The sequence below is a fragment of the Aspergillus steynii genome, assembly GCF_002849105.1.
Source record: "Aspergillus steynii IBT 23096 chromosome Unknown P170scaffold_2, whole genome shotgun sequence".
NCBI classification, from domain to species: domain Eukaryota; kingdom Fungi; phylum Ascomycota; class Eurotiomycetes; order Eurotiales; family Aspergillaceae; genus Aspergillus; species Aspergillus steynii.
Genome location: NW_020194399.1, coordinates 5,324,775 through 5,352,486, shown reverse-complemented (window position 1 = coordinate 5,352,486; position 27,712 = coordinate 5,324,775). Strand labels below are relative to the sequence as shown.

At 38.1% G+C, this 27,712-nt stretch overlaps 7 protein-coding genes across 7 annotated transcripts; 3 read left to right on the top strand and 4 right to left on the bottom strand.

The window, feature by feature from the left end:
- Nucleotides 1-579: 579 nt before the first annotated feature.
- On the top strand, nt 580-2,010 carry P170DRAFT_507950 (uncharacterized protein). Its single transcript, XM_024854519.1, has one exon. The coding sequence runs from the start codon at nt 662-664 to the stop codon at nt 1,940-1,942; it is 1,281 nt and encodes a 426-aa protein (XP_024708569.1). The 5' UTR covers nt 580-661; the 3' UTR covers nt 1,943-2,010.
- A 14,564-nt stretch (nt 2,011-16,574) lies between these two features.
- On the top strand, nt 16,575-19,259 carry P170DRAFT_463021 (protein kinase family protein; the record flags this gene model as incomplete). The annotated part of the gene is made up of 3 exons (XM_024852129.1): nt 16,575-17,005; nt 17,052-17,329; nt 17,496-19,259. The coding sequence occupies exons 1-3, from the start codon at nt 16,864-16,866 to the stop codon at nt 19,257-19,259; spliced, it is 2,184 nt and encodes a 727-aa protein (XP_024708568.1). The 5' UTR covers nt 16,575-16,863.
- A 519-nt stretch (nt 19,260-19,778) lies between these two features.
- On the top strand, nt 19,779-20,474 carry P170DRAFT_507948 (uncharacterized protein; the record flags this gene model as incomplete). Its single annotated transcript, XM_024854518.1, has 1 exon — nt 19,779-20,474. The coding sequence occupies exon 1, from the start codon at nt 19,800-19,802 to the stop codon at nt 20,472-20,474; it is 675 nt and encodes a 224-aa protein (XP_024708567.1). The 5' UTR covers nt 19,779-19,799.
- A 1,147-nt stretch (nt 20,475-21,621) lies between these two features.
- Nucleotides 21,622-22,657, bottom strand: P170DRAFT_127409 (uncharacterized protein). Its single transcript, XM_024842390.1, has 2 exons — nt 21,788-22,657; nt 21,622-21,635 (listed from the first exon to the last, which is right to left on the bottom strand). The coding sequence occupies exon 1, from the start codon at nt 22,540-22,542 to the stop codon at nt 21,940-21,942; it is 603 nt and encodes a 200-aa protein (XP_024708566.1). The 5' UTR covers nt 22,543-22,657; the 3' UTR covers nt 21,622-21,635; nt 21,788-21,939.
- Nucleotides 22,547-23,015, bottom strand: P170DRAFT_473135 (uncharacterized protein; the record flags this gene model as incomplete). Its single annotated transcript, XM_024853014.1, has 2 exons — nt 22,547-22,909; nt 22,965-23,015. 2 exons carry the CDS (start codon nt 23,013-23,015, stop codon nt 22,547-22,549), a joined length of 414 nt encoding a protein of 137 aa, XP_024708565.1.
- Nucleotides 23,016-23,947: 932 nt separating this feature from the next.
- Nucleotides 23,948-25,166, bottom strand: P170DRAFT_507946 (ankyrin repeat domain-containing protein). The gene is made up of 3 exons (XM_024854517.1): nt 24,924-25,166; nt 24,740-24,848; nt 23,948-24,633 (listed from the first exon to the last, which is right to left on the bottom strand). Exons 1-3 carry the CDS (start codon nt 25,114-25,116, stop codon nt 24,162-24,164), a joined length of 774 nt encoding a protein of 257 aa, XP_024708564.1. The 5' UTR covers nt 25,117-25,166; the 3' UTR covers nt 23,948-24,161.
- A 1,193-nt stretch (nt 25,167-26,359) lies between these two features.
- On the bottom strand, nt 26,360-27,633 carry P170DRAFT_379870 (uncharacterized protein; the record flags this gene model as incomplete). The annotated part of the gene is made up of 2 exons (XM_024845506.1): nt 27,221-27,633; nt 26,360-26,900 (listed from the first exon to the last, which is right to left on the bottom strand). Coding segments are annotated over exons 1-2 (915 nt in total), but the record flags the coding sequence as incomplete, so codon positions are not given.
- Nucleotides 27,634-27,712: the final 79 nt, after the last annotated feature.

Below are 27,712 nucleotides of genomic sequence, written 5' to 3'. Positions count from 1 at the left end.
TTTTATATTTTTTATTAAGATTACTGATTAAGGTATTTATATTTATAGTTATTTTTGATGTTTTCTGTATTTAGTTAAGGATAATAAGTCTCGAAAATTTCTTTATTATTACTGTTAAAGTGTTTTGCCGGCTATAACCGTCTTATCCCGTTCCTTCTTTGTTGTTAATTTAACTCGACTTAATTATCATCTAATTAGTCAATCATTAATAAACTCATATTTTGCTCAGAGAAACCTATTCTCGTTGACACTAACTTTTAAGCAAGTAAAATATTATTTATAAATTAAAAAATTTAATCTTATATTTTAGTATTAGATATAATAAAAAAACTATAATAATAAATTTTAATTAGATAAATTATAAAAAACTTAGTATAAGTAAAAAAAAAAAAGGATTAAAAGCTTAGCATAGATAAAGAAATTTAAAAAAAAGAGGTTAGTATAGGTAGGATTTTTACCCACGCCGAGGGTTTCTCCGATCCGAAGTTCTACCCACGCTGAGCTTTTTTCTACCCACACTGAGCTGTAAGCCCCACAAATATCAACTAGACCGTCACGTGTCCACCCCGCTCACGCTCTGAACTGTCCGCTACTCCTTAGTAGTCGTCCCTGCACACGATCATCTTCCTTCTGAATGTTCTCATAATTAATATTTATCAACATGTCTCTCCCTATCAATGCTGGAGGGTCCAACCCTTTTAGGTCTACAACTCCTCAACCCCTAGACGAGTCAACCCGCACCCTCTGGAACCGCGCCATACGCGATCCCTCCTCCCTAACAGATCAAGAAATCCGACTCATCCTCCACCGCCCCCCACCAGGTCAAGAAAACACCCTCTGTCAAAATGCCTGCGGCCTGTCCATGGACGAACTAATCACCAAAGCCCTCAACAGCAACATCAATAACAACAACAATAACAACGATGTCATCCCCCTTAGCAGCCTCGGCCTAAGCCGCAAAGAAGCCAGTCTCCTAACGGCCGGCGTAGTCGAGGGAGAATCAGGCCGAATCCTGTCCGAGGTGGCACGCCTTAGCACTGAAGATCGGGACCTAAAGGAACGAGCTATGCGTGCGGCGAGATCGGTCGATGTCCGGGCTGCTGCTGCTAGGGAAGTGGCGCAGAGTATTCAACAGCGATGGGCAGCAGTGACGCTGGCGGCGGCTGAAGCGCTGAATGATGATGATATTAGGAATATTCGGGTTGCGATGAAGGTTCCTTGGCAGGAGCACGTACTACAAACTAGTTCTACTTCAACGAGTGGTTCTGCTTCTGGGTCTGGTCTTGGTGAATCTGAATCGGGAGCTCGCTTTGGTCTCGTGGTATTCTACCCGAAAGAAGAAGATGAGCAAAAAGGAGGAGGTCGTCTTGCGGAGTATAAATTCCAGATCGGAACGGCTCTTCACCATGCACTACACTATTCAGCGATGTTGATCAAGGACGAGACGAGAGACCGATTCACACTGCGCTGGGTGGCTGTTCCAGATAACAGTAATAATAACTTGGACTCAAGTGCACTACGGAGCAGGTTTAGCACCATGCTTTTAAATAATGAGATCCCTGTTGGCTTTCGACGCGACGCCTTTCTCTACGTGGATGAGGAGGCGCTCCACTCGCGTGAATCGACAAGGCCGTATGTCTGGCTAGCTGAGCCTGAAGCTCCGTCAGAGTCAAAGACAGAGCCAGAGCCAGAGCCAGAGCCAGAGCCACAGCCGGGAACTGGGACTGGAGCTCAACCCAAGTCTTCGCAGTCCCTAAAAGTCGATATCAAGCATATCGCCCCGACATTGTTTGCGCGGCTAGTCCAGCGCGATCTCCACGGCGAGGCGAGACGGAAGCCCTATCGGCATACCTCAGAGCTGAGCAGGTTGCATGCGGCCACTGATGCAAGATTTATAGATGAAAGAGATGGGATCTGGCCGCCACCTGCTCGATACCAGTGATTGTATTGCATTTATGACCGTAATTATCGTCTACAATGGATGCCTAAGTCTTTTGCGTCAACTTTTTTGTTGTGTGCTTTTACTATAGAGAATTGATTCTCCCTGACAGAGGAATGTCTCTGAAAGAGAAGGACTTGTTCTCACTAAAAAAGCATAGCGTGGGGGGTTTTACGATCCCCTATTTGTTAGACAACCTCCCTCCCAATCCCTTCTCACGTCCACAGTTATTACTTATACATCTTTACCAGAACTATGCACGGTTGCGAGTATGATTACATATATTTTAATTCGCTATGAGCTTCTACTACACTGATACACTTGAGGAATATAACTGGGTTGGTAATCTGCTGGAGAGAAGCGTCCTTTGCCTCAATATCCGCTTGCTTCTCTATAAGGAGCGAAACGACATCCTCATATTCGTTATCCGCAGCCAGCTAAAGTAGTGTGCACTGAGATTTTAATAAAGTGTTTACTTTTATCCGCTTAGCGCCTAAAAGCAATTAATAAATTTCAATATAACCCCTACTCGCTGCATAATATAAAACCGTATAGCCTTCTAGATCTAGCAAATTTACTTTGCAGAAACCTAGAAGAATCTTAATAATTATTTTATATCTAAATTTTACCGATTTTAGAAATCGGGTCTTACACCCTGTGCAATTAATAAAAAAGATTTATACTCCTTTTTTACTACTTATTTAAAAAGACTGTAAAATAAAAGGATGCCGAACGGCCGCCAGGCATCTGAAAGTAGAAATTCTAGATTTTATTAAAATATATTACAAGCCGTTCAAACTTCTCATATTAATAATGCACGAGATATCTGTTTGATTTATAAGATTTAGTTTATAATAGTATAATTGAGAAATTTATATTATATCCGATCTAAAATTAATACTGCTTATATTCCACGAAATAATATGAAGACGGAACGCTTCTAATTCTGAGACTATCGAAAAAGGTATCTAATAAATAATGTAAGAAGGACGTTTTGCGCAAATAAAATAAGAAATAAAATAAGAAATAAAATAAGAAATAAAATAAGAAATAAAATAAGAAATAAAATAAGAAATAAAATAAGAAATAAAATAAGAAATAAAATAAGAAATAAAATAAGAAATAAAATAAGAAATAAAATAAGAAATAAAATAGTAACTATAACTTTTTTATCTCTTCGCGTATTTAGTTAAAGACTAAAGTCCGAGAAAAAAATAAACAATATAAAACTCTTTACATTCTAGAACTCCCTATACCGTGATCAGAGTTGACGCCTTTCAATGTTGACGCTTCTATGCCGAAGCCTTATAGATTTCATAACTATTTTAATACTGTCGCTGCTTCTTAAGAGTCCAAGGAAGCAGTCTAGTACATTATAATAATAGTATATCCTCCCTGTATATAGAAATTCAATTACTGCAACCAATTATCTTACTCACCACGAAATAGGCAAAATCTAATTATTTTTAAAGCTATAAAACAGTTATAGTTTTTCTTTAAATCTTTAGAGGTCCATCTTCTTTTATATCTTGTATATAATTTTAACAGTCAGAAATACTGCCATTAAACCTTAAATAATAAGCCTTCGACCTGAAAGGCTGGGTTACCTTATAATGTATTAGAGGCCATTTATCCGTACCTATCTGTACCTATCTGTGTTTAACCTCTGACATAAGATACAGGTTTTCTGCATTTATTTTCTGCTGAGTTCTTAAATTATCTTAGTCTCTTAGGCTAGTGTTCTAATCAATTATCTGGTTTAGAGTAGGGTAGTATAAGGTTTAATAAAGTCAGTCATAAGGAAGTCTGGAGAGAGATTATGTTTAGGTTCCCTACTAATTAAGACCTTAAAAATGCCTAAAATCCTGAATTATCGGCTAAAAAGATGTATACTCGGCCAGTCTCCCTAATATATATGCTCAAGCAAACATCGGCATCATATATCTTACTATACTCGGAAGATTTCTTTATTAAACTATTTCTACAATAATCTTACTTCTGGCATATCGATTTCCTTAATCCTAAACTCTTAGGTGAGCTTAAACCCGGCATTTCCCTTCTAGTATACAACACTATCACTTGTGTGTAAAGGTTTGGAATATCATTAGAAAGTCTATGCGAAAGGGATATTTATATTCAAGAGAGCTAATGCTACATTTGTGCAAAAATATAGTAAACTGGATAAAAGAAGAATTCGATGACTCCATAGATAGTGACTACATTACTTTCCCCCCTCTTTTTATATTTGGAGCTCTGGTCAAAACATCACATCCAAATTATGATAATTATGCAAAAATACATTATTCCTATCCAGCTCGCATTAGATCTTGATTAAACCTCAACCAGCTTTCATCTTATATCACACTGCCTTCGTGATCATCGTTCTAGCCCGTTTTAATGATTATTGTATAATCTAAATATACCCAAAAAGACAAACAGTAATCAGCCCATATTCAACCCGCTTTTTTTTATTATTATACATATTCCTACAAAATATAGGCCTATATAGAGCGCATTCACGTCCCAAAGATATTGATTAACTTAAACAGAGGAAGTAAATATCTTCTTTTCTATAAATTAATTAGAGCTATTAATTTCCCTTCACACCTTTAAAAATAGCCTCTACTGTATATACTCACGAACAGTTTGTAGTACATCTTTATACCCAACAGGGACCTTATTCTTTATTATTTAAAGTTTCTAGTTTTAGACCCTGCTTACAACTCACCTGGTATTTATATGTTATATATTAAAGGCAGCTCATGCAATAATTATTATAAATATTATAATGTATAGTAATTTTACTAATATTATCTTTTAAGAGAATATAATATCTGCGGCAGATAGATATCCACTCTAGTAGGATGTTTAGAGTAGTATAGCTGTCTGAAAGCTTTAGTTCTTTGGGTATTTTTTTTAATTAGTTGCTTGTTCAAATGTAAGTATTAAGCTGTATAGGAATAAAATTTTATTATCTATGATTTTTGTTAATAGCTTTGGTTATAATTTAGAATAAAAGTTTTATTTGCTCTTTAAATACCGCCAGAGGAATAATTATAAATTAAATGATTATATAGATAAGAATAATTTGAAATGCTCTTATAATATATAAACTAATATGCCGGGTTTTAAGGAGACAGTTCTGGCTTTTTATATTAATTTAGTTATTTAAAGTATATAAAGATTATATTAATATAATAAGTCTATAGTGAACTCCAACACAGTCGTTTTCATATTATGTAAGTGTGAAGGTAAAGTAAGTGCTATATAGCCTTTACCTAATTATAGGTGGCGGGGGTGGCGTACCAGGCTTCTTTACTTTTGTGGTATTATAGCCGCCTTTAGATATGTTATGTAGGTTTTAATATTTAAAGGAAGAGCAAGTGTTAAGTACCTTTTAATTAATAATAGCTGAAAGAATACTTGTATTATTTAGTAATATTTAAAGTTGTTCGCAAAGTTTAAAGTCCTGCGTACTCATATCTCTTATAAGTATATAATATAAAAGTTCATGACCTAATTAAACCAGGAGGAGTGGTTAGATAAGGTCTCAATTCTATATTTATAAGGCTAGTGATAATCAATACAGAAAGAAAGCTTGTAAATATAAGATTGTTATTTAGTTAGCAGTATAGTATAAGCTTAAATTTATCCCTCTTGTTAATTTTATATTCTGTATAAATACTATCCTACTGTGTCGAATTGATGTTATTTTTTAATTTTTAAAGTATTATTTTTAATTTTTTTAGCTATGTTATTCTACATCCCGAAGCCAGCTTTAAGGTAATTACTGGGGGACTGTATACCTTAATAAAAGAGTTATTCTTGTTATGTATGTTGAAAATGAGGAAAGGTTAGGTATCTGAAATAAGCTAGTACCCTGTAAATTTATTGTCCCTTTAAATTTCTATTTTAAAGAATGCTTTAAAAATATCCACCCCTGTATTGTTAGATATTAATTAAGCAGAGGTATTAAGATTTGATTTTACTAGAAAGTGGAGGTGCTCCATTGTATATTAGTAAAGAGGATTGAACTGTTGCAGAGATAGTAGGTGTGGGATTAGATAAAGCTAAATGTAGATAGTGAATATATTTAATTTTTAATCCGGGATTGCAGTTATCTTCTGATGAGAAGTAACTAATTTATTTACTTACATTATAATAAGTGTAACAAAAGATATATCTTAATATCTTATGTTTAATTAATAATCTTTTTTAAATATGTATAAAGTAAGAGCTGGGATATAGGATTTTAGCGATCGGTAATTTCCAATTAGGAAAGTAAGTTAGTCTAAAATAGGAAATTCTCTAGAAATTTTTCTTTTTTTATTTTCTGCTTATATTAAGCTTAGTGTTACCTCATTTTTCCCATACAATTTGGTAGTGGAAGTGAGAGTTCAATAAAGTAAGAGTAAAGTTGCAGTGAATTTTAAATAATTTTGGTTGTGGGGCTAAATCAGGTGATTGTGATGAATCAGGTGATGTCAGGTGACCCTATTTGACAATTACAGAATGAGTTTAGGTCTCAGCCCTTGAAAGCAATAAGTAAAGGATCTTTAAATTTTTAATATGAAAGTAAAGAAGTATTCTTAGCTGTTTATTCTTATTTTAGAGATAAGAATTTCTTTCTCACAGTGTGTTTAAATCTTTTTGGGGCTGTATTTCCTATAAATTAAGATGTGTTTGTTTTTTATAATTAATTTTTTTATTCCCTAAATATGTCCGTCTTTTAGCGCCTTATAAATTTAAATATAGCTGTTTGTAAAGAGATTATTAAAATTCCTTTTAAATAAATAATTATAATTTTTACTGTGCTGTTATTGATAGGGGTTATTTAGGATAAGGTGCAGCTGTATTTTGGACACTGGGATAACTATAGAAAGGTATTTTTTTAATTTATTAGTAAATAAGGTAAATAACTATAGTATATTTATTTAAATGCTTAAATAATTTTTAACAGTAAATAGCTCGCTCTGCAACTTGCTTTCTATTTATTAGGGTAAATATTATAAATGTCTTTAATTTTTTCCGGACTTGAACAGCCTATATTAATATATGTAGTTAAAGTTAGGTATTGTTTTGTAGGCTAAAAATGTTAAAGGTTTAAAAGTATAAAAAGCAATAATGTGCATTCTGTAACTATTTAAATTTATTATTATGAATATATTATAATATGTTTTTAGTATTAGTATAATTCTGCCTTGTGTTAGTTAGGTCTCGCTTAGTAGAATTATTCAATCTATTGTACTGATTAAAGAAGTGGGAACCTTTCGCTGCTTGTCTGTATCTTGTATTTACTGAGTTTTGACTGATTTTGGCTTTCTGTCTTCTTTGTATTTGTTTATAGTTACTAGAAGTAGTTAAGATAGGGCGCTTATTTTGAAGTCTGATTATAGGAAACTCGCACCAGTATTGGGCATTCTGACTTTATGCTAGTCTTTTTGGCTGTATGGGAGAATGTTAAGCATTATAGTACTTAGAGATAAGGACTGGTTCAGCTCTTTTTTGGGGTATTAATGCCTGTAATGCTCACTATTATTAGTAGTATTTGGCAGTTTTTGAGTTTGGGATCCTGATCTTTTTGGTAGTTTAGCGGGTAATTTTAGATCTATAAGGGGTCTGATTGGTGGAAGGACTGTATCTACTATTTCTATTTTTAGCCGGTAGGTGTTATTCCGGAGTATGTCTGCCTGTTACCTGATCTATGGACAGTTTTGGGGATATATAATCCTGATATATTTATCTATTTCAGTACTTATCTGTTTTCCGCGGGAATTCAAGAGCACTGTTATCCCTTTTTAGCTTGTAACTGTTTCGCTCATATGTATTATTATTATCTAGAATAAGAACAAACAATTATTATTTAAGCTAATAAAAATTTATGAATTGCTTGATGTTCCGGCCTTTTTTTAAGTCTTGTTCTTAAATTTTTATAACTCGGTATTTCTATTGTATTACTACAGATTTCTTTAATTTCGATAATTAGGGAAATCTGGTCACTAAAAAGGTTCCTGTTATTATTGGGGATCTAGGACAGGCCTATGTCTTGATTTATCCAGATATTAGAAGAGCTTTTTGTGCTGTAAGTCCTGCTTTGTCTGTTGTTAATACTAGTAACAAGTATAAACTTCTGTTTTTTTATGACTCTCGATTTTTTGGGTTTGGTAAGTTACAGACTTTTTATAATAAGATAATAAGAGGCTTAATATTTTTTTTTTTAGATTTATTTAGTTATTCTTGCCTTTATGTTCTAAGAGATTTACCATACTAAATAGGGTTAGAGGTTAGCCCTGCTATATTATTTTTAAGTGGTAAGATGTATTAGATTACTTTTGATGGTACTCCTAACGGTTAGTTTAGAATTTTACTATTTTCTTGAAGTAGATTTTTAATATTAATTTAGTATATTTTATTTATTATGTATATTTTAGCGGGCGGAATATGGCGCGTGTCTTGGACTAGTTGAAGGATATGTAAAGTTATAAAGTAGTGGACTTCTAGATTATTAGGGTAATTTTTAAGATTTTTGGAGTTTTTGCGGTTGGATGATTTGCTGACCTGATTTGGTTTATAACTTTGTGATTGTTGTAGTTGTAGTAGATTAGTTTTTTTATACAACTTGAAATTTTTATAAGCTTAGCTATATAGACTGAACATCTTAGCATGCATGGCTTCTACCACGATAAATTATTTATTGTCCTATTGACAGTCTTTTTCTATGTGGAGGCTTGAAGCAATGAATATCTTTAAGATGATAAGATAGTTTTGTTAGTGATTTATACTCTTATTTATATGCCGGATGAAGATAATGAAAGTCGTTAAGTAAAGCTTTACTGCTTATATAAAACTGAATATGGCTGTGCCATTTGCTTATATCTAAGTATTGTTTTATCTGTTTGATAGGCTATAGGCTGCTATCGCCCAAGTAAAATAGGCAGTAATTAGGCTTGACTGGGCAGTTCTGAAATATTATTGGGTTATATTGAAGTAAATTATTTGGTGTGTAGAGATGAGTAGTATAATGCTTATGCTAGTTTTTTTGGTTATTAGATTATAAGATACACTCGAAGCAAAATTCTGTAAAACCATCATTATTTATTTGGTGTAGCTTTTCTGACATACAGCGATAGAGATGAAGCCATTGACGATATAGATAGAATTTATTAGGTTAGTTTAGATAGTATTATTATACCAGAGTAAACTTACACATTTAATAATTTACTGTATATACATTTTCCATTGACTGGCTGCAGACCTGCGCAATAAGTAACTTGGCTATACTCTTTGTAAATTGCCTTTAGCGCTAATATAGCTCCTTGTTTATTTAAGCTTGGTATAAATGATCTAGTAGGTAAAATCTGAGCCAGAAGATCGCGCTCCAGCATAGTATGTTAATAATAAAGAAAAGAGGTTTGTTTATAAATACTCCCCAGCTAAATATTCTACTAAAAATAACGTTATTGTTTTTACTTCTTAAGATATAGTTTGTCCTTTTGATTTTAAATATGACAGTGCTATAGTTGAATTTCTTTAACAGCTTCAAAATTATTTATACTTTTAAGCTGGGCCTTAAGGGAGGTGGACTTTTTTCAAAGGCTATAATATCTTCTTTCTTTTAGAATTTAAATTCTATTTTTGCAGCTAGAGATTGTTTTAAGTTAGGGTATAATCCTATACTCTATCGATTTTGGATATGCTTATGGCGAGAGATGATATTTAAGTAGGTTATAAGCCTATTTACTTTGTATACTGGGTAAGCGTATGACCTGCTAAAGGTACACGCTTTGATACATTTAGTTTGCTTTATTTGGGCTATCTTAAAATATTTTTTATTTGTAATATATTAATATTTAGATAAAGATTCCTGATTATAAGTTTACTTATCTGCTTCTATAAAATTCTACCGGCGATATATACGGGCAGTAATATTCTGATTATATCTATTTTAATGTTTAATATTTATAAACTTTTTCTCAAATACATTAGTATTTTTTATTCTTCTAGTGGACTGTTCACAATCCAGTTTATTAAATAGTCTGAAAATTGGAATATCGAGGAGCTCAGATTAGAAATAAATAATTGAAATAATATGGTTATTTTATATTGCTAGGTTAACGAGCTTAATAGAGTTAACAGTGTTAAGTATTTTAGAATAAAAAGTATATTAGAGAAAGGCCCGGTCGCTAAAAAGTAATGACAATATAAATAAAATGAAATTAAAGAATAGCGGTACCTCCCCTTTATATACTTTATAGAAGGCATTTATAGGGAGTTACTATCTTTTTATCCGCTTATAATCTTTGATGTATTCCCGGGAATATGTTAAAACTAGTATTGGGATTTGATCAACTATCTCTATTAGACCTCGCCACGACCCGCGGGTGACCCTGATGACCCGGACCGCGACCCGGACCACGCAGGTTTTAGGGTTGTAAAGTTAGACCCTAAAGTAGGGTCAGGGTAAGGTTATAAAAGTCGCGAACCTATCCTAAGGATTACAAACCTACCTTTAAAATTATTAAATATAGTAAATTTAGGTAAGTCACACAGAATATAAGTTATATAGATGTCACGGTGCAACCTGGCACCGTGGTGCAGCTCTGTTCTGTTCTATTTCTACCAGTTTCTCCCGTACCTGTTCTTCCTGCACCTAGGATTTATATATATAAGCACAGTATAAAGCCTTCAGCTTTATATACTAGTCTTTTATTAATAATATAATAATTAGTACTTCTGAATATACCCAGGAGTTAATATTATAATATTATATAAAATTTATTTATATAATTATATATTTAAATCTGTTCTGGGTTAAGTTAAGATTTTATTTATAATAATTAACACGTGTCTATATATAGGGGCTAATATATATATACCTACCCGCCTACCTACCTGGCCTACTGTCTACTATATTAAAAGACTAATATAATAAAAAGAGGGTGTATTATTATAATATAATCTAGGATTATAATATAGTTTTATTTTATTTTATTTTTATTAGTTTTTTCTATATCTGTTTTTCCTGTATTTAGGGTTTATATATGCGAGCGCAGTGCAAAGCCTTCGGCTTTGTATACTAGTCTTTTACCAGTAGTGCAGTGGTTAGTACTCCTGAATGCGCCCAGGGGTCAACACCATGACAATAGATTTTAGCTATATTTTTAAGTATCTTATTTATAGTATTTAGAGGAGTAGTTTCTTAATTTAATAATATAAAATAAATTAAATTAAAATAAATTAAAACTAATAAATTAACCGAGAACATACTATAATTATTTAATTATATATTAAATATTTTATATTTATTTAGTAATTTTAAACACTTACAGACTCTACCTAATACTTAATATTATATTTTTAATAATAATATTTTTTTAGACTTTTAATTATTATCTTCCTTTTTATTATCTCTTATATCATTAGCTATATTACTTAGGCGTCTTTTACTGAGTGTATTTATAAATGGACCTTAAATAATTTATAAAATAGCTTAAAACTATATTATAAGCCTTTTATTTTTTTTGTTATTATTAATTAAATTAACAGTAAATTATTACTATATTTTTTTGGCAGCCTATATCTTTTAAGCTAAAAGATATTTAAAGAATATTATTTACTGCTTTTTATAAAAGTTAAACTATAATATATATATATATATATTATAAAATCTGAAATTATTTAAGGTTAAAGAGATTCTCAATAATAATAATAAATATTTTATATAAAGTTAAAAAACCACTTTATTCTTATATTATTAGCTAAGATAGAAAGCATATTGCGAGTAAACCTTATTATTATAGGAAACTTATCTTAATAATCTTTTTATTAGATTAGAGGCTGGGCATTTAAAACTATATTTAAAAAAAAGTGTCAGATGGGGTAGGTAGGTCACGAGGGTTGAATAGAAATTTCAAATGGCTAGATAGAATAAGGAAAATCGATCAGTCAGATGAAGTAAACAGTTCACCTGGACCACCTAGATCTGAAATAGATAGACCAGAGGTCCTACTATTTGCTATACATGTAGATAAGTGAAATTAATTAAATAAATAAATAAAATTTAATTAAATGAATTAAGTGGGTAAATTAACTTAATGAAAAAAATGAATTAATAAAGGTTATTAACTATACATTTATAGATAATTAAATCAGGGCTAATTTAATCTAGCCCTAAGTAAATATTATAAATATAAAATCATCAGATCCTTCTAGGCCTTTAGTTATAAGTCTTATTATTAATCTAGGCCTTCAAGATCAACCTTATAGATTATTATTAGATTAATATTTAATTATTTAAATAATATTAGAATAACCAGGGTAGCAATATTTACTTTATGGCTTATAAAATAAATAAGCGAGATATTCTGGACCCTTTATATTAATTATCTGAATAAAACCATTAACTGCAGTGGTTGAAACAAACTTTTAATTTTTTAAATAGGAAATTTATCAAATTATGTTTTCTGACTTCTATAGGATTCTAGCGATTAGTGATTTTTTAATTAGGAAGGTAAGCTAGTCTAAAATAGGAAATTCTTTAAAAATTTTTCTTTTTTTATTTTCTGTTTATATTAAGCTTAGTTTCACCTCACTTCTCCCATATAATTTGGTGGTGGAAGTGAGAGTTTAATAAAGTGAGAATAAAGTCGCAGTAAATTTCGGTTGTGGGGCTAAATCAGGTGATTCTGATGAATCAGGTGATGTCAGGTGACCCTAATTGACAAAAAGATTAGTAATTACTCTCTTTAATAAAGCTTAAAGGATATTTATTATTATTAAGATATCTTATAAGCTTATCCGACTATATTAATTATATAATTTAAAATTACTGCGACTTATTTAGCGCATAAGCTAGATTAAATTTATTTAATATTAGATTTATTATTAAAGTATCTAACCTTTAATAATCCTTAGTAAAACTTTTAAAATACTTTTTAAGAAAAGATTCAAGGCTCTAACAATAAGCTGCTTAATAATTAATCTTAGATTCTGGGTCTGGATCTTAGTTAGATATTAAAAAGAATTTAAGTTTATCCTATAGAGAAAGGATTATACTAATTATATAAATATAATTATTAATTTAGTTAATATCTTTATAATAAGCTAAAAACTTAAGCTTTATTACTTTAAAGGATATAAGCATTACCTGCTTTTAAGTAATCCTCTTTTATTAAAGCTGCTTAATCAACTTTTTAAAATAATTAAATAGCTTGTTATAGACTTTAAAAATTTAATAAATAATAATATTTTTTATTTTATATAAAAATATTATAAATTAGTAAAAAGGCTTAAAAATATAAAGAAAATAATTAATCTACTACTATTGCTCCTAGTTTAAGGCAAAATATCTTTAGTTATATTAAGAGTAAAAAATATTAAAGGCCTACTAAAGCTTTTTCGCGCGTGTAAATATTAAGAAAGTAAAATTTTATTAAATAATAATATCCTAAATTAAAATTAACTTTAATTCTTTTATTTATAAATTATAAAATGACTCCCGATATTAAGAACTTATATTAATATAAATTATAAGATTTTAGATTTAAGGTATTGTCAATTGGGGTCACCTGACATCACCTGATTCATCAGAATCACCTGATTTAGCCCCACAACCAAAATTATTCAAAATTCACTACAACTTTATTCTCACTTCATTGAACTCTCACTTCCACCACTAAATTGTATAGGAAAAGTGAGGTGAAACTGAATTCAAAATAAGCTGAAAATAAAAAAGACTAGATTTCTAATAAGTTTCTTAATTTAGACTAGCTTACCTTCCTATTTAGGAAATCCTTTATCACTAGAATCATATAAAACTCAGAAACCTAATATCATTAAATTTCCTATTTAGGAAATTAAAAGTTTATTTTAACTACTGCAGTCAATGGCTTTATTCAGATAATTAATATAAAGGGTCCAGAATATCTCGCTTATTTCCTTTATAAGCCATAAAGTGAATATTGCTACCCTGGTTATTCTGATATTATTTAAATAATTTTATTATAATTTATATGTTAAATCTTGATTATTCTGATTATTCTGATTATGAAATCTTGATCATTTAATTATTTAAATAATTAAATATTAATCTAATAATAATCTATGAGGTTAATCTTGAAGGCCTAGATTAATAATAAGATTTATAGCTAAAGGTCTAAAAGGATCTAATAATTTTATGTTTGTAATATTTACTTAAGACCAGATTAAATTAGCCCTGATTTAATTATCTATAAATATGCAGTTAATAACCTGTATTGATTTATTCTTTTCATCAAGTTGATTTACCCACTTAATTCATTTAATTCAATTGAATTTCATTCATTCATTCAATCAATTTCACCTATCTACATGCATAGCGAATGGTAGGACCTCTGGTCTATCTATTTCAGATCTAGGTGGTCCAGGTGAACTGTTTACTTCATCTGACTGATCGATTTTCCTTATTCTATCTAGCCATTTGAAATTTCTATTCAACCCACGTGACCTACCTACCCCATCTGACAATTTTAGATCTAAAAAAGGGCAAGCTTAATATTACTATATTAGTACATTTATTTAAAAAACCTATTTTAAAAAATTATATAAAGGGTGGATAAAAATTAATAAAATTATAATTAAATATACAGAACAGGTATAAGAAATAGTAATATATAATAATATATTAATAAATTTATTTATTTTAATTAAAAAAATATAAAATAATTATACAATTTAGAATAATCAGGGTTGTAGTTAAGATAATCTTAATAAAATTTTATGATCCTGAGGGTTAGTCCGGGTTATAAAGCTTAGACCCGGAACCGTCCAGGTCCGGGTCGCGAGTCGGTAGGAGGGACCCAATATCAGGGTCGTGGCGAGGTCTAATCTCTATAGTGAGTATAAAATGTTATTATCTATTAGTAATGCGGTTTATTAAGTTATGGTTTCTAAGAACAGACCTTATAGTATGCTGCTATAATAAAGATATAAAGAATTAAATCTTTATTATTGCCTTTTTTTTATAAGCAGCAGCTTAATAGGCTGTTAATTTAAAACTTCTCCGGTTCGGGTAGAGAAAAAATAATATAAAAGTATTGATGTTATAAGCTATATTTTACTCTAATTAAGATAATAGCCTCGCGATTCTTTAAAATCTCTATACTAGAGCTGTATTTAGAGAATAAGTAAATTATTTAGAGAAAATCTATCTTTGGGCATTTTAACATTTAGAAGATAAAGCTTATTTGTTAGGTCTGATATAATATATTAATTCTTATTAGTTATATTTGGAAGTAAATGAAGTTTAAGTGATTGAACCTCCTTCATTGTTGTGGACATAGTTTAAGGAATATTAAAGTCCCTATTTTAAGTTATGCCTGCTTTAAAATGCCGCTTAAAGCTTTTAATTATATTAAATATAGGTTTATCCTTAATTTACCCTTTTATGTTTCTGGCCATAAACTTAAGGAAAGCTTTATAAGTTAGAATGTCAGGTGGTGATCTAGTAGCAGGGTGCAGTATTAAGAATCTAGAAATATTAGTGTAAATCTCCGGTAGATTAAGGTTCTGTAATTACTAATTAAATATTTTAAGAGCCTTCTTGTATTCTGCCTCTGTTTATAGAAGAATAGATTGTTTTATTTCTTTATTATTATAGTTGTTAAAATTAGTAATACACGTGAATCTTGCTGCTAAATCCTATTATACATTAAATAAGTTGCCTGGAACATAAAGGAAGAAAGATGGGAGGATATAAATAAGCGCTTTTTATACTAATGTTAAAATGTTACTTCTGGTAGCTTGGGTATAAAATATTTAAGGGACTGAAGGCTTTACTTAAAGCCGCCGAAACAGCAGTGTCAAAGCAGTAAGGCCTTGGGCGCTGGAATGGGTGAACACTGACATATACAGGCTGTTGTATGTTTTTGCTTTCAGATTTTTCTTTTAAACTAGCTAATTTATAGAGTGTTTTTATAGTGTAGGTAGTTAGTCGGGCTGGACTCTTGTAGAACACAACAAGGATTGATAACTCTCTCGACTACACTAGCCTAGGGCCAGAATATGGTCTTGTTAGAGCTAATCATCTGCGAATGCGCTGTACATGTCAGGTAGATTACAAAAATAGTGTAGATAAATGAAGGAAAAGGATCAAAGCACTCACTTGTCTCTGGCTCTTCATCCAAGTACAACAGTACTCTGTGATCTCATCAGGGATTTCGCCCGGGTTACAGTCTATCCAGATGGGATCGAATCGGTTCTCATCCAACAGTCAATGATGTTTCCTTCAACCATTATTAGCAATTAATTCGCTGACATCAACCCTGACGGAGGCGCTGAGGCGAAATGAAGCGAACGAAGTACTTGCTTGAACTGAGATGCAGGCGAAGCTGCAAGTTGAGCGATCTAGACTGTGGGTCATATGCAAGGCTAAACTACATTGGGCAGGCGTAGTCCCACCTATGGAACAAGCCTCATCGTGAGACTTTGTCTTCATCTCACTGAGTGTCAAGATCAGATGTCGCGGATCAGAAGGTTGGCTGCCCAGTCACTTCATCCAACGAGGTCCGGGGCCTTTGGGCTCCTTCTTGAACGGGAGCAAGGGGTGGAGTGATGAGAAGGGTCTCTGTAGCTAGATAAAGACTGGAAGCTCGTAGAGTGTAACTAAGCCGACCTCGGGAATCCACGCACATTGCCTCGGTGCTGAACAAACCTCTACATTGCATTGGATTGTACTCTTTTCCGGCTTGATGTATTAACACGTGACCGAGATGTACACGTGACTCGCAAGGCGCCAAGCATTGAGTTTGGTAATGTTTCGCAAGTGGGACCTCGCCCGGAGCCTTTAAATCCAACCCAGCTCTCTTCTGCCGAATACTCGTTCGTCTTTCCCATATCAAGCCAGGGTCTCGAGGGTTCCGAACGGAACAACGAGTGAATATGTCGCCATGTCTCGCGCTCAGCCAGAGCATAGCACACTGCAACCTATCGGTGAGAAATTGAAGGCGTTTCGCGAGGGCTTTTCATCAACATGCAACAATCTGGGGTTAGAATCGACGCTGGAATCTTTGAATCGGTTTGATAATGAAGGTATGCATTCGATCCTATTCCATATATCGTACTCACAAATTTCTAGATCTACAGAACGTTTGCTTTGACCTTGTGTCAGCTTTGCGATCCATTCCTGACCTACGAACCCTTCCTTCTCCTAATCGCCACAAAAGTTTTCTCAGCGACATTTTGAGGCTTAATACAGTGATCAGCTCAGATGACTTTGACATTGGCATTCTTGTCCCGCTTCTGCGCGCCGTTCTTAATACCGAACCAGACAACATAATCCGGGACAGAATATACTCCACTGTCACTGCCTCCACGCCCTCTCCTAAACCCATACCCTTTCTTAACCAGACGCCGGTATTGCACACTACGAGCAGCTTGTGAATTCTTCGGAACATCGGAAGCACGTGGATGCAGTATTGAAGGAGGAATTAGGATCGATCTATATTGACATCCCGAACTTCTTGACGTATTTTTCGGCGAAATCGAAGGCCTGGAATCAGCGACAGAAACCGTTTTACAGCGATGTAAAGAAGGTGATAACCCACTATACAGCGACAATATCGGCTGGCGAGATTGGCCTAAGAGTGCACAAGAGAAAGAAGTTCTGCAGTGGCTTACGGGAAAGGTTGATATGCTTCGCGAACATCTGACGAGGGATCTTCTCATCTGTGGGTCTACCCAGGATAGGAATATCTTGGCTCGTCCATCCCAACCATTGGAGGGGTCGGTAGCAAGCCGGAAGCTGGATGTGGCAATCGTGAGCTCTTCACAGAACCAGCCGCTACAGAGAGCACATTGGTCGCATGTGTTGATCCCAGGAGAGTTGAAGAGCAATGGAGATCTTGACACGGTCTCGAAGACTTGGCGCGATTTGGGTAGGTATGTCAGGGAGGTTTTCACTGCCCAAGAGACACGTCGATATGTCCTTGCCTTCACCCTTTGTGGGACCACCATGAGGGCGTGGGAGTTTGATAGGGTCGGAGCCACTGCATCCAAGCCATTTGATATTAATCGGGACGGGCTTAGGTTCTTAACGGTATTTGCGGGGTATCTTCTGATGAACAGAACACAACTAGGGTATGATCCTAGTATAAAATTGGGACCCGACGGGACACATTACATTGAGATCACTCGCAATGGAAAGCCCGAGCGCCTTGTCCTCAACGAGCTTATGAAAAGGAGTCCGTGTGTCGCTGGCAGAGCCACGACATGTTGGAAAGCCCACCGAGAAGGAGATGAGTCAACGATGCCTCTTGTTGTCAAAGATTCCTGGCAATACCCTGAGCGAGATGAAGAAGGTGTGTTGCTGCAGGAAGCTCTGGAGAATGGGGTTACCAATATTGCAAGACATTACTTCCACGAGACTGTCGAGGTTGGTGGGCATGTTGACGACACCTCTGCCAGTATCCGGCGGGATCTCGACTTATCGTCTGCTAGATATCATAGGTCGGCGCGATCTGGTACAGCAGCGAACAATGAAGAAGATCCAGCTCTAAGAGGCCGCACTCACTTTACTACCGTGGGAAGAAAAAGACCGTCTAGTCATATGGCTTTCGAGACAGGCCTCCCCCCTCCCAAACGCAATTGCTCGAGCTCTCCGTCCAAGAGCCAGGGCTTTTCAGCTCTACAAAACAGGGTGCACCGCCGGGTAGTTGTCCAAGATTACGGTAAGCCGCTTTACAAAGCTAGTTGTCATCCTGTCATGCTGGCTGCTCTTCGATGTTGCTTGGAGGGCTACCAATCTCTGTACATGCGAACTGGTCTTTTACAGGGAGATATATCAACTGGCAATCTCTTAATGGGTGAAGAAAAAGATGCTTCTATTTACCCCGGCTTCCTTATCGACCTAGACCTCGCGATCCGAGAGAAGAGAGACCAACCTTCTGGTGCATGGGGAAAGACCGGCACAAGAGCGTTTATGCCCATAGGACAACTTTTAGGTGATGCACCCTCCTTTGTGCAGGGACTAGAGTCCTTCTTCTGGGTGCTCTTTTGGATCTGTATCCATTACAATGGCCCTGGTGATAGAGGGCGAGTGGTTGAAGAGTTCGACGAATGGAACTACGTCAGCATGGAGGAGTTGGCCAAGTTAAAACTGGGGACAGTCTCGGATGATGGCATTTTTCAAAGCACCATGGACAAGTTTACGGATTACTACAAGCCATTAAAGCACTGGGTTGACGAATTACGACGAGCTATCTTCCCGAATGGGAAGATACGGAGGAAGGAGGATAAGGGCCTTTTCGAATACTCCAAATATTGCAGGATGCACAAGAGGCCGTGAAAACTCCTTAAATCAATATCATCCCAAGCATACCTGTAGTCGATTCCTTTGTCCCGCTTACATAAACACATGTTGTCTCTCATCGGGAGAAGCGTTACTACGTCAACCCTCGTTCCACTGCCTTGCAAGGTACAACAATTAAAAGGATCTGTCCTGTCTTACACAGTCATTCACTAGAGAACTCTCATTTCACACCACTCGCTTCGCAGTCTTGCCTCTGGCTTGAGAATCCGGTCAGCACTGTCTCACACTATGAAGAACTCAATCATTCCGTATGTTTTAGTCCACTTCAGTGGTTCTAGAGGGGGAGACGCCGATGTGGTCCTTAAAGCCCACCAAACATTGTTTTGAATTCGACTTGCCCGCATACCTCCTACTACGTTTGACCAGACCAAAACGATCGAGGGGGATTTTCTTGGGCGGTTAGATTCCCATGACCTGAACGAGGAGGAACTAGCTGATTTCCTCGGACCGCTCTGCCAACCCTTTTTTGCAATACACGCAGCCCACCGCGGTGATGATCTGGCCTCCCATCTTAACATGCCGGAAATATGGCTGCAGTTAGCAACCCAGAACGGGACACCTAAGGTTTTTGAGCGAGAGAAACATATCTCGACCCCTCCTGCTGCTTTCCCTCTGTCGCTGAACGGTACCGATGCAATCCCACATTATCCGCTGTCCGACGCAATCGTTACACGGGCTATTATGGACGGCTATATCTACAAGGTGTCTATTTCTGGAGCCCCTTTCATTTGCAAATTGGCGATGCAGAACGATATCGCCTCGTTTGAACGGGAGCTGGGTCTTTTCCGGAAATTTTCATCTCTGCGACGTGCTGAGAATCTGCTGAGAGTGCCGGACTTAGCAGGAACCATCGGGTTTGAGGAAGGATTTCCCGGGATGCTATTAACGGATATTTGTGCTGCGACTTGCATGGACGACATCAACATGGGATCGGTAGATGTTGGCGAGCGCCGGAAATGGGCAGGCCAGATCCGGGCTACCGTGGACATACTACATCAAAACTATATGGTTTGGGGAGATGTTAAAGCCGATAATGTTTTGATTGATGCGCAGAGGAACTGCTGGCTTGTGGACTTTGGTGGCGGCTGCACGGAAGGGTGGGTTTCCGAAGAGCTGAGGGAGACTAAGGAAGGTGGTCTGCAAGGACTTGACAATATAGATAGGTTTTGGGATATCTTGCAGAAAGAATAAGCGACAATAGAGCGCATTCTCGACGAGAGACAGGACGCATGACAACCGAGCACAGAGAAGTCTCCCTGATGAGAAGCGGCCTTGGGCAGAGGTCACGAGGCTATTCTTGCAGGAAAGTCCAGGGACAAGTCCAGGCGCGATCCAGGTATACTGGAGTATGACCCTCAGCAAAGAAGAAGATTAATACTTTGCTGGAAAGGTGATAGTGTATTGGCATTCTGAACGATTTGCGAACTACAACATGCAATAATCCTTTCCCGAGAGCATAGTACGAACGATGGCGATAACGGTGCTCGACTACTTTGTAGCAACCTAGGTCAACACCATCACCCAGCTGTGTACTTCGTTTTCCAGCAGAGAAAGAAGTCTCCAGCCGGCCAAATTGACTGCCTTCTATTGCCGTGGTAACCCCTACCCGTTGATCGGGCATTTTAACATGAAGTGTCTACACATGAGCTAGATAAAATTTCCGCTGCTCAGGACACTGGGGAAGTAGAAATAAATTGGACAACAGGATGGAGCGTGTGATGATAGATTAACCAGGGATTTATTTATATCGACAAAACAGTGGATGACTCAGAAACATAATCTAATAAAAGGATGACAACAGAACCCCAGAGTGCTAGTTCTTGTCGGGCACAGGCGCCGCCTGAGGTCTATCAGAACCTCTTGTTACCCATCGGTCTCTATCACGACTTTGACGCTCAAGCCTCCTAGCTACTGATGACCGGGTATGTTCACTTTCTACCCTTCTCAAGCGTAGCTCCTCCCCATGGTTCAACGGAGGATGGACATAAATTGTCTGACCACACTCTTTTTCCGCACTGGCCTGTCGTGGCGCCCACTGAGGAAACCAGCGTAGATCTTCGCCCGTCTTTAGAGCGATTATCTTGAGCTCTGATGAGCCTCTGCTGTCGAAGAATTCTTTTGCAAAGTCCCGTGCTGTTTCCTTCGTCAAGACTGATGCGAAAACGTCTTCCATCGATGGTTGTCTGTCTTTGGCTTTTGCTGTTGGATCCCCCGACTTCCAAGGGCATCGTCCCTTCACTAAGTGCTATAGTCTGTCATTCCAATTTGAAACAGCTTTGTTTGCATGCAATCGAACCATTCGAAAACGAGCGAATCACTCTGAATGCGACTGGAATAACCGACTTGGATCGACTGTGTCCAAACATCAGCACTCTGGAGGTGGACATGAACCCTTATGATGGATGGGTAAGTGATGAGAAAATGTTTCCATTAGTGAGCCCACGTTAACTATTCCATTCTAGCCTCATGATGTCATCAAAGCCATAGCAACAGGATTCACAAACCTCAGATATTTGAACATCCACATTGCACTCGGAATGGTAAAGACGAAACACATGCAATTTTCAAACCCTTTCGCGGCATTCATGGGGATTCCAACGTGTGGAAAGAGGATAGAAAGGCATTCAACGGCTCATTTGACAGGTTGACATAATCATTACTGATTATAGTGAAATGTGTCAACCCATGTACACGGCCCTTCGCCAGGTCCAAGAAGCCCGGACAATCCTGGCTGCCCAGGCTGAGGGACCGCAGCTTGTGCCAAAGAAACCTTTCCCTCCAGAGGAGCTCCTCTCCTTGGATATAGTAACCACTTAGAGATAGACTTCGCAGAGGCGGAAAGGTTTGGTTCGTGGACAGCATCAGAGGGAATGGGAGATGGCGGACCACCGACCACACAGCCTCCCTTGAACCTGTTGATTGAAACTGACAGACTTTCAAGGTTTGGATACGCGGTAAAGAGCTCATGCAAATTCAGTGTCTCTGGCTCGAGGTCCCAAGGCCTAACATATCTCCTCGTGGCCCTTGGAGGGCGATGAGGGTAAGCGTGAGCATCCACCCGCGTATGCAGCGCACACACAAAAGACATCTCTTTGGTTACTTGGGTTCTGCCCTGTTCTCCCAATAGATGCAGTTGTGGAGATCTCTTGTGTTTGGACAGCGCATCCGCAAAGCTCTGCGTCATGGGGAATTCTCCGTGAAAACTAAATTCCAGTGGAAAGGAGTAAGTTAAGCTCATTGCACTCCACCCGGGGCTCATCCTACTAAATATGTTCCAGATTAGGTAGCTTCTCTACAAGAATGGCAAGGAGATCTCGAGGCGGCTCCAGTTTCTGCCAGGCTTGTTCCTTGTTATATCCATCGGCCATCCGCTCAAGAGCCAATTCACGAACAAAGGCTCTCAGCCACTTGTTACGATCGTCTAGTAATCGGTGAAGGAGGCCGAACGACAGGTCATCTACCAAATCCTGGCTTTTGACGTCTTCATCATCAGGGAGCCGATGCCAGCTCTGGCCGGTGATGCGCGAGGGGCGAAAAATGACGGATCGGTATAGAATTGGAGTAGCAAGGCATTGAAATGATTTGGATACCTGACACACATTTACGAGGTCGTTCTGTGTGGGTAGCTGGATGGATCATGATTGTAAGCACGAGATAAATAGAGCTGTACATGGAACCTACAACCTGAAAGATGAGAACCCAGATCTCTGGGCTCAGGTCTGGTAACTCCATGGTGTTTGGAGTTGGACGGATGGGAAAGAGTAAACACAGCGGGGTCTGTTAGGGCTTATATAAGTGGAATTCTTTGTCCGCATCTGCCAGGGGTAAGTAAGCACTATACATCCCTGTCTGGTTTAATACATGACTCACGCCTAGACCATAGAACGTGTCCCTTGGCCGTACAGTGGGATGACATTTGTCCGAAGGGACCGTGATCCATTAGGTAGCGCGAGCCCCGGGCAGGAACTTTTTTGATGATATTGATACTGTCGAGTTAGCAGGGTAGATAAATGTTAATCATATAGATGCGAGCGAGGGCCGTGATAGAGAGCCAGACTTATCGAGAGAACGATTAGTGGTTGTAGATGACAGATGTACCTAAGATATAGGTAATGCCATTTTGGACTCTGCGTTCTTTCGATTTAAATACAAGAGATCTTCAAGAGAATCCTCAAGCACAATAAACTGGAGCCCCATAAAGCTTGTTTCGGTTTACCGTCCAATATGAATATTCAGGAGAGCTTTGAATTGCCCCTCTTCCGCAATTGTTCGCGATTGAAGGTCCTAATGTGCAGACATCGACCGCAATATGCATGATGCAGATATATCTATCAAGATTAGAAGCGCAAGGAATAAATCACAGAGTAAATAAAAATAATAAAAAAAATCAAAAGCAAAAACATACAACAGCCGGGATTCGCTGGTGGTCACCCACCCTGGCAGTTGCTCATATATTCGAGGTATTCACCGTTATATCAGGTTATGTATTACATAAATTCGTAATATTCACAGAGCAGTGTTGATTTATCTCTGAAATACCACAACAACAGCTCTACCAGAGCCTTGGAGTTTTGGATAACTGAGCGGTAATTATCTATTGACATATTGTTTCGGGATCCCTGGGAGGGAGACGCCGTCCAAGAACCACTAATACATCCTCATTTGCGTCAACGATGCACGGTTTTCCAACTGATTCTTTTGCTGCATGTACATCTCCATTTGAATCGGCTGGCGCATCGTAAAAGGGTGCCCTCTTGCTGTTTTTTGGATGGGTATTGAAATAGCGATTCTGACATATGGGCCCGAGCTAATTAACCCCTATAGACGGAAATGATAATTCAATGGCCGGTAGTACTGTTGCCCAGATGTTGAAAGAGGCTAGTGGTCCAGCAGCTTCACACAGGACTCATGTCCTCCAGCTTTCGCGAGCTCCAACGCCGATCTGCCTTTTGTGTCTCTGATACTCGGATCCGCCCCTTTTTCCAGCAAGAGTTTCACCACCGCAGCCTGTCCCCGCCAGGCTGCCTCGCACAGCGCATTCTTCTCATCTCGTTCCCACGGCTCCTCCACAATATACGGGTTGACGCGGATCTCATCAATCGCCGCGCCCCGTTCCAGCAGGAACGCTACCATGGCAACACGTCCCCAGGACGCCGCCTTCTTCAGTGCGAAACGCCCCTTCAACACCGCCCCGGCATTCAAGAGCGCATCAGCCACCGGGATCGAACCAGAAACAGCCGCCATTTCAATAGCGTTATTAAATGCGCCTGACCAGTTACCTGAGTTCGGATCGGCACCGCGAGATAGCAGGAATTGGACCATCTCAAGACGGCCTTCATGTGCTGACATACTAGTGAATAAAGCCTATTAGAGGAACCCCTTCCGAGTGTAAAGTAAAGAAAAGAAAAGGAAGAGAATAAAGTAAAAAATAAGAGATTCAACTCAGTCTGACTTACATAAGAGCGTCGCCACTGTGCCCGAGACTCCCGTTAATATTCCAGTTATGAGCAAGGAGGCAATCTATGATAGCTGTGTGCCCTTGCGCCAGAGCGGTTATAACTGTATCTATATTTAGATTTAGAGAAGGTAAGTACAATTTTTCAATCAAGAAAGACGTGCAGGTGCTGAAGATGTGCTTACCTGGCATCACTGAACAGCCGCTATCCAGGAGGATACCCAGCGCTGCAGGGTTGTTACTGCGCGCCGCTGCGTAGCACGCGGCATCTATGGCCGGGGTGAGGAACTCGGGATTCTGCGCTATCTCGAGGTCCAAGAGATGACGAAGCTTGTCCAGATGGTCGGTTTGGGCAACGCTAACGAGGTCCTCTTTCATCGTGATAAATTGGTCCGATTTTATGCCAGGTTCGCATGTAGAAAGAGAGGAAGAGGGAAAGGAGTTGACGTTTTCAAGAGTATTTATACCTTGGGGATGTCCCGGGCGGGGCCTACTTATTAGTATTACTACAAGCCCTATCCTTGTAGTGAAACCCAGTGAAATTTCACATATGATTCTGTCAGCAGGAATGAGGTAATTTTACCGCTAGATCAATGCTCCATATAAGTTTACTAGGCAATACGAACATTTCATAAACCAACAAATCCTTGTCTAGATGCTAGTAGCTAGTACTAAATAATATAATACATTTCCAGGCTGTTACAAAAACACTCTATTCCGCAGCCATCATGCCTCGTCCAGAGGCTTGAGTTATAACAAATACGAAAGATAGAAAAAAGTGATTCGAAAATTGAAAAGAGCGTGATAAAGTAAAGACTGACTGGTAATAATAGACAAAGAAATAATAAGGGAATTGATTAGATTCAAATGGGGTACACTATAAGTTATATATATACAGAGCCTATTCGACCTCGCTCCTCTATATCTCTTAATCGGTATCAGCTTTAGATGAATCCTAACGATGCTCAAACATGTTGGGGGCGATCTTTCACCTGTAGGAGCTATATTATGATATTTAATAAGTACAGTCAGATCTGTTCCTGGTCCTAACTTTCTCAGGTTAGGATACTGGCAGGGCACACATAGGGCTATACTTGTGGGCAACTAATCAGAGCTAGTGATAGGTTTCTGGGGGTTATCCACTATACAGTGACGTTGGATATTGCCAAGATATTTCTTTCCTATCGAACTAAGCTCCCTGCACAGGGTGAGAACCACGATCGACTAGACCGGGGATAGCTAGGGCCGGACTTGGGGGATCGCTGGGGTCGGACCGGCACAAATACGACGGACCTGGTGCACATGGGGCGGACCTTCGACCAGATTCCAATTCAATCCCAGCTCTCCGTGCATTCATGTAGTCAAGTCAGGGGCCCAACCAACAGGGGCATACCGACCGGAAAATACGCTCAACCCAAATCTCCAGAAGTACGTTACACAGGTGAGATTTGACTAAGCCTCAACCTCGGTCGGAGAAAGAGTAATAATAGGGCTCACAGATCGCCATTACCATATGTTGATTGTTCAAGGTAGAGGCCAGTCGAAAGAATGCTGGAAGGTTCAGGTGGGCATTCGAGCGTTGGACCCGTAGATATCATTTATATCTAATCTCTCAAAACCGGCGGATGCCATCTGTCTGGACCACCGTGAATACATCGTCCCACTTTCGTCCATCATCCAGAAGGACCTCATCCTCTCCATCCATCCGAACCCCAATCTGCTGGAGATAAGATCGTACCTCTTGCATGATCTCCCCAGCATTTTCATATTCCCCCTTCCAGGCCTTAATCAGGATCGGACCCAAGCGTTCATCTTCTAAACGCTGTAGCTTGCCCTCTTTCACCCGTTGCTGATGGCGCTCCCATGGATTCTCCTCCTCGGACACCTCCTCCGGATCCAGTGGATCGGTAGGCATTGCAAACCTCTTTGCTTTATGAAAGGACGCATCCTGTCGCATCAATTGCCAGACAAAGGTCGCCCAATCCGAGAGATCGATCTTCGGAGTGAGCTCTGGCTGCCCTCTGAGATCGGTTGAGTAGTAGATCTCTGGCTCGTATCTCAATTCGTAGGGGGAGTAGGGGCATTCGTTTGTCGGGATGGTTGCGTTCACAAATCCTGATAGCGCAATCGAGAGATCGTCACGGATCCATATCGTGCTCGTACTGAAATCCATCAGGTAGACCCCATGTTCATGCAGGAAGGCTAGTATGACGAGCGATTGCAGTGCCCAGCGGTAGTAAAGCAGGAGGAGGGGCTCTCTGTCGCCGTTGTCGGGGGAGTCCTTGTCCTCGGAAGATGTGTGGGACGCAGGAAATGTAGTCAGAAGTGGAAGAGTCGTAGCGACCAGTGGGCCGGGTTCCAGCTTCTCCAGCCTATATCCCACCGGGAGAGGGCCAAGATATCTATTTCCCACCACGCAGAATTGCGGTGTTCTAGCGGCGATTGCAAGAGACGGGCAGGCAGAGAGGGAAGATTAACTCACTTGGCAATGCGGGGGTGAATATCAATCGGTTTTTCTATATCCACATTCGGGATATTGATGCTGTGTGCAAGGTGTTCATACACTCGGGGGATTCGCTCTGCAACGATAAACCACTCCTCGGGATCGACACGGGGATTATCTTTCTCGCATAGTTGAAAGGCCACGATGCAGTCTTGATTGACATGCTGCACAAAGTAGATCTGTTCATACAGCTCGTCGTAAAAGTCCTCATTGCGGTTGCCACAGACCGAAGGGACCACGTCCCCGTAACAGCGAGGGTATTTGGGCTGGCTGGGCGGATCGGGGGCCTGTTCTAGATCGGTAGCTGAGGATGAGGGCTCCTCAGGGCGCCCTGATGACCAGCTGACACCCATGATGGCGACTGAATCTCTAAATAAAAAAGCGTTAAAACAGAACGGGGAAAAAAAATAAATAAATAAATAGAGAGAGAGAGGCAATGGATGCCTGTTGTCGCTGCCTGGCCCCTGGCTG

Excerpts from the sequence above, each read along its gene's own strand:
- P170DRAFT_507946 (XM_024854517.1), bottom strand. The coding sequence starts at position 25,116 with ATGAAAGAGGACCTCGTTAGCGTTGCCCAAACCGACCATCTGGACAAG. Across the intron at positions 24,849-24,923 it reads CGGCTGTTCAGTGATGCCAG|ATACAGTTATAACCGCTCTG; the intron begins GTAAGCACATCT and ends ATCTAAATATAG. Across the intron at positions 24,634-24,739 it reads CACAGTGGCGACGCTCTTAT|TATGTCAGCACATGAAGGCC; the intron begins GTAAGTCAGACT and ends TTTATTCACTAG.
- P170DRAFT_127409 (XM_024842390.1), bottom strand. The coding sequence starts at position 22,542 with ATGAGCCCCGGGTGGAGTGCAATGAGCTTAACTTACTCCTTTCCACTG.
- P170DRAFT_507950 (XM_024854519.1), top strand. The coding sequence starts at position 662 with ATGTCTCTCCCTATCAATGCTGGAGGGTCCAACCCTTTTAGGTCTACA.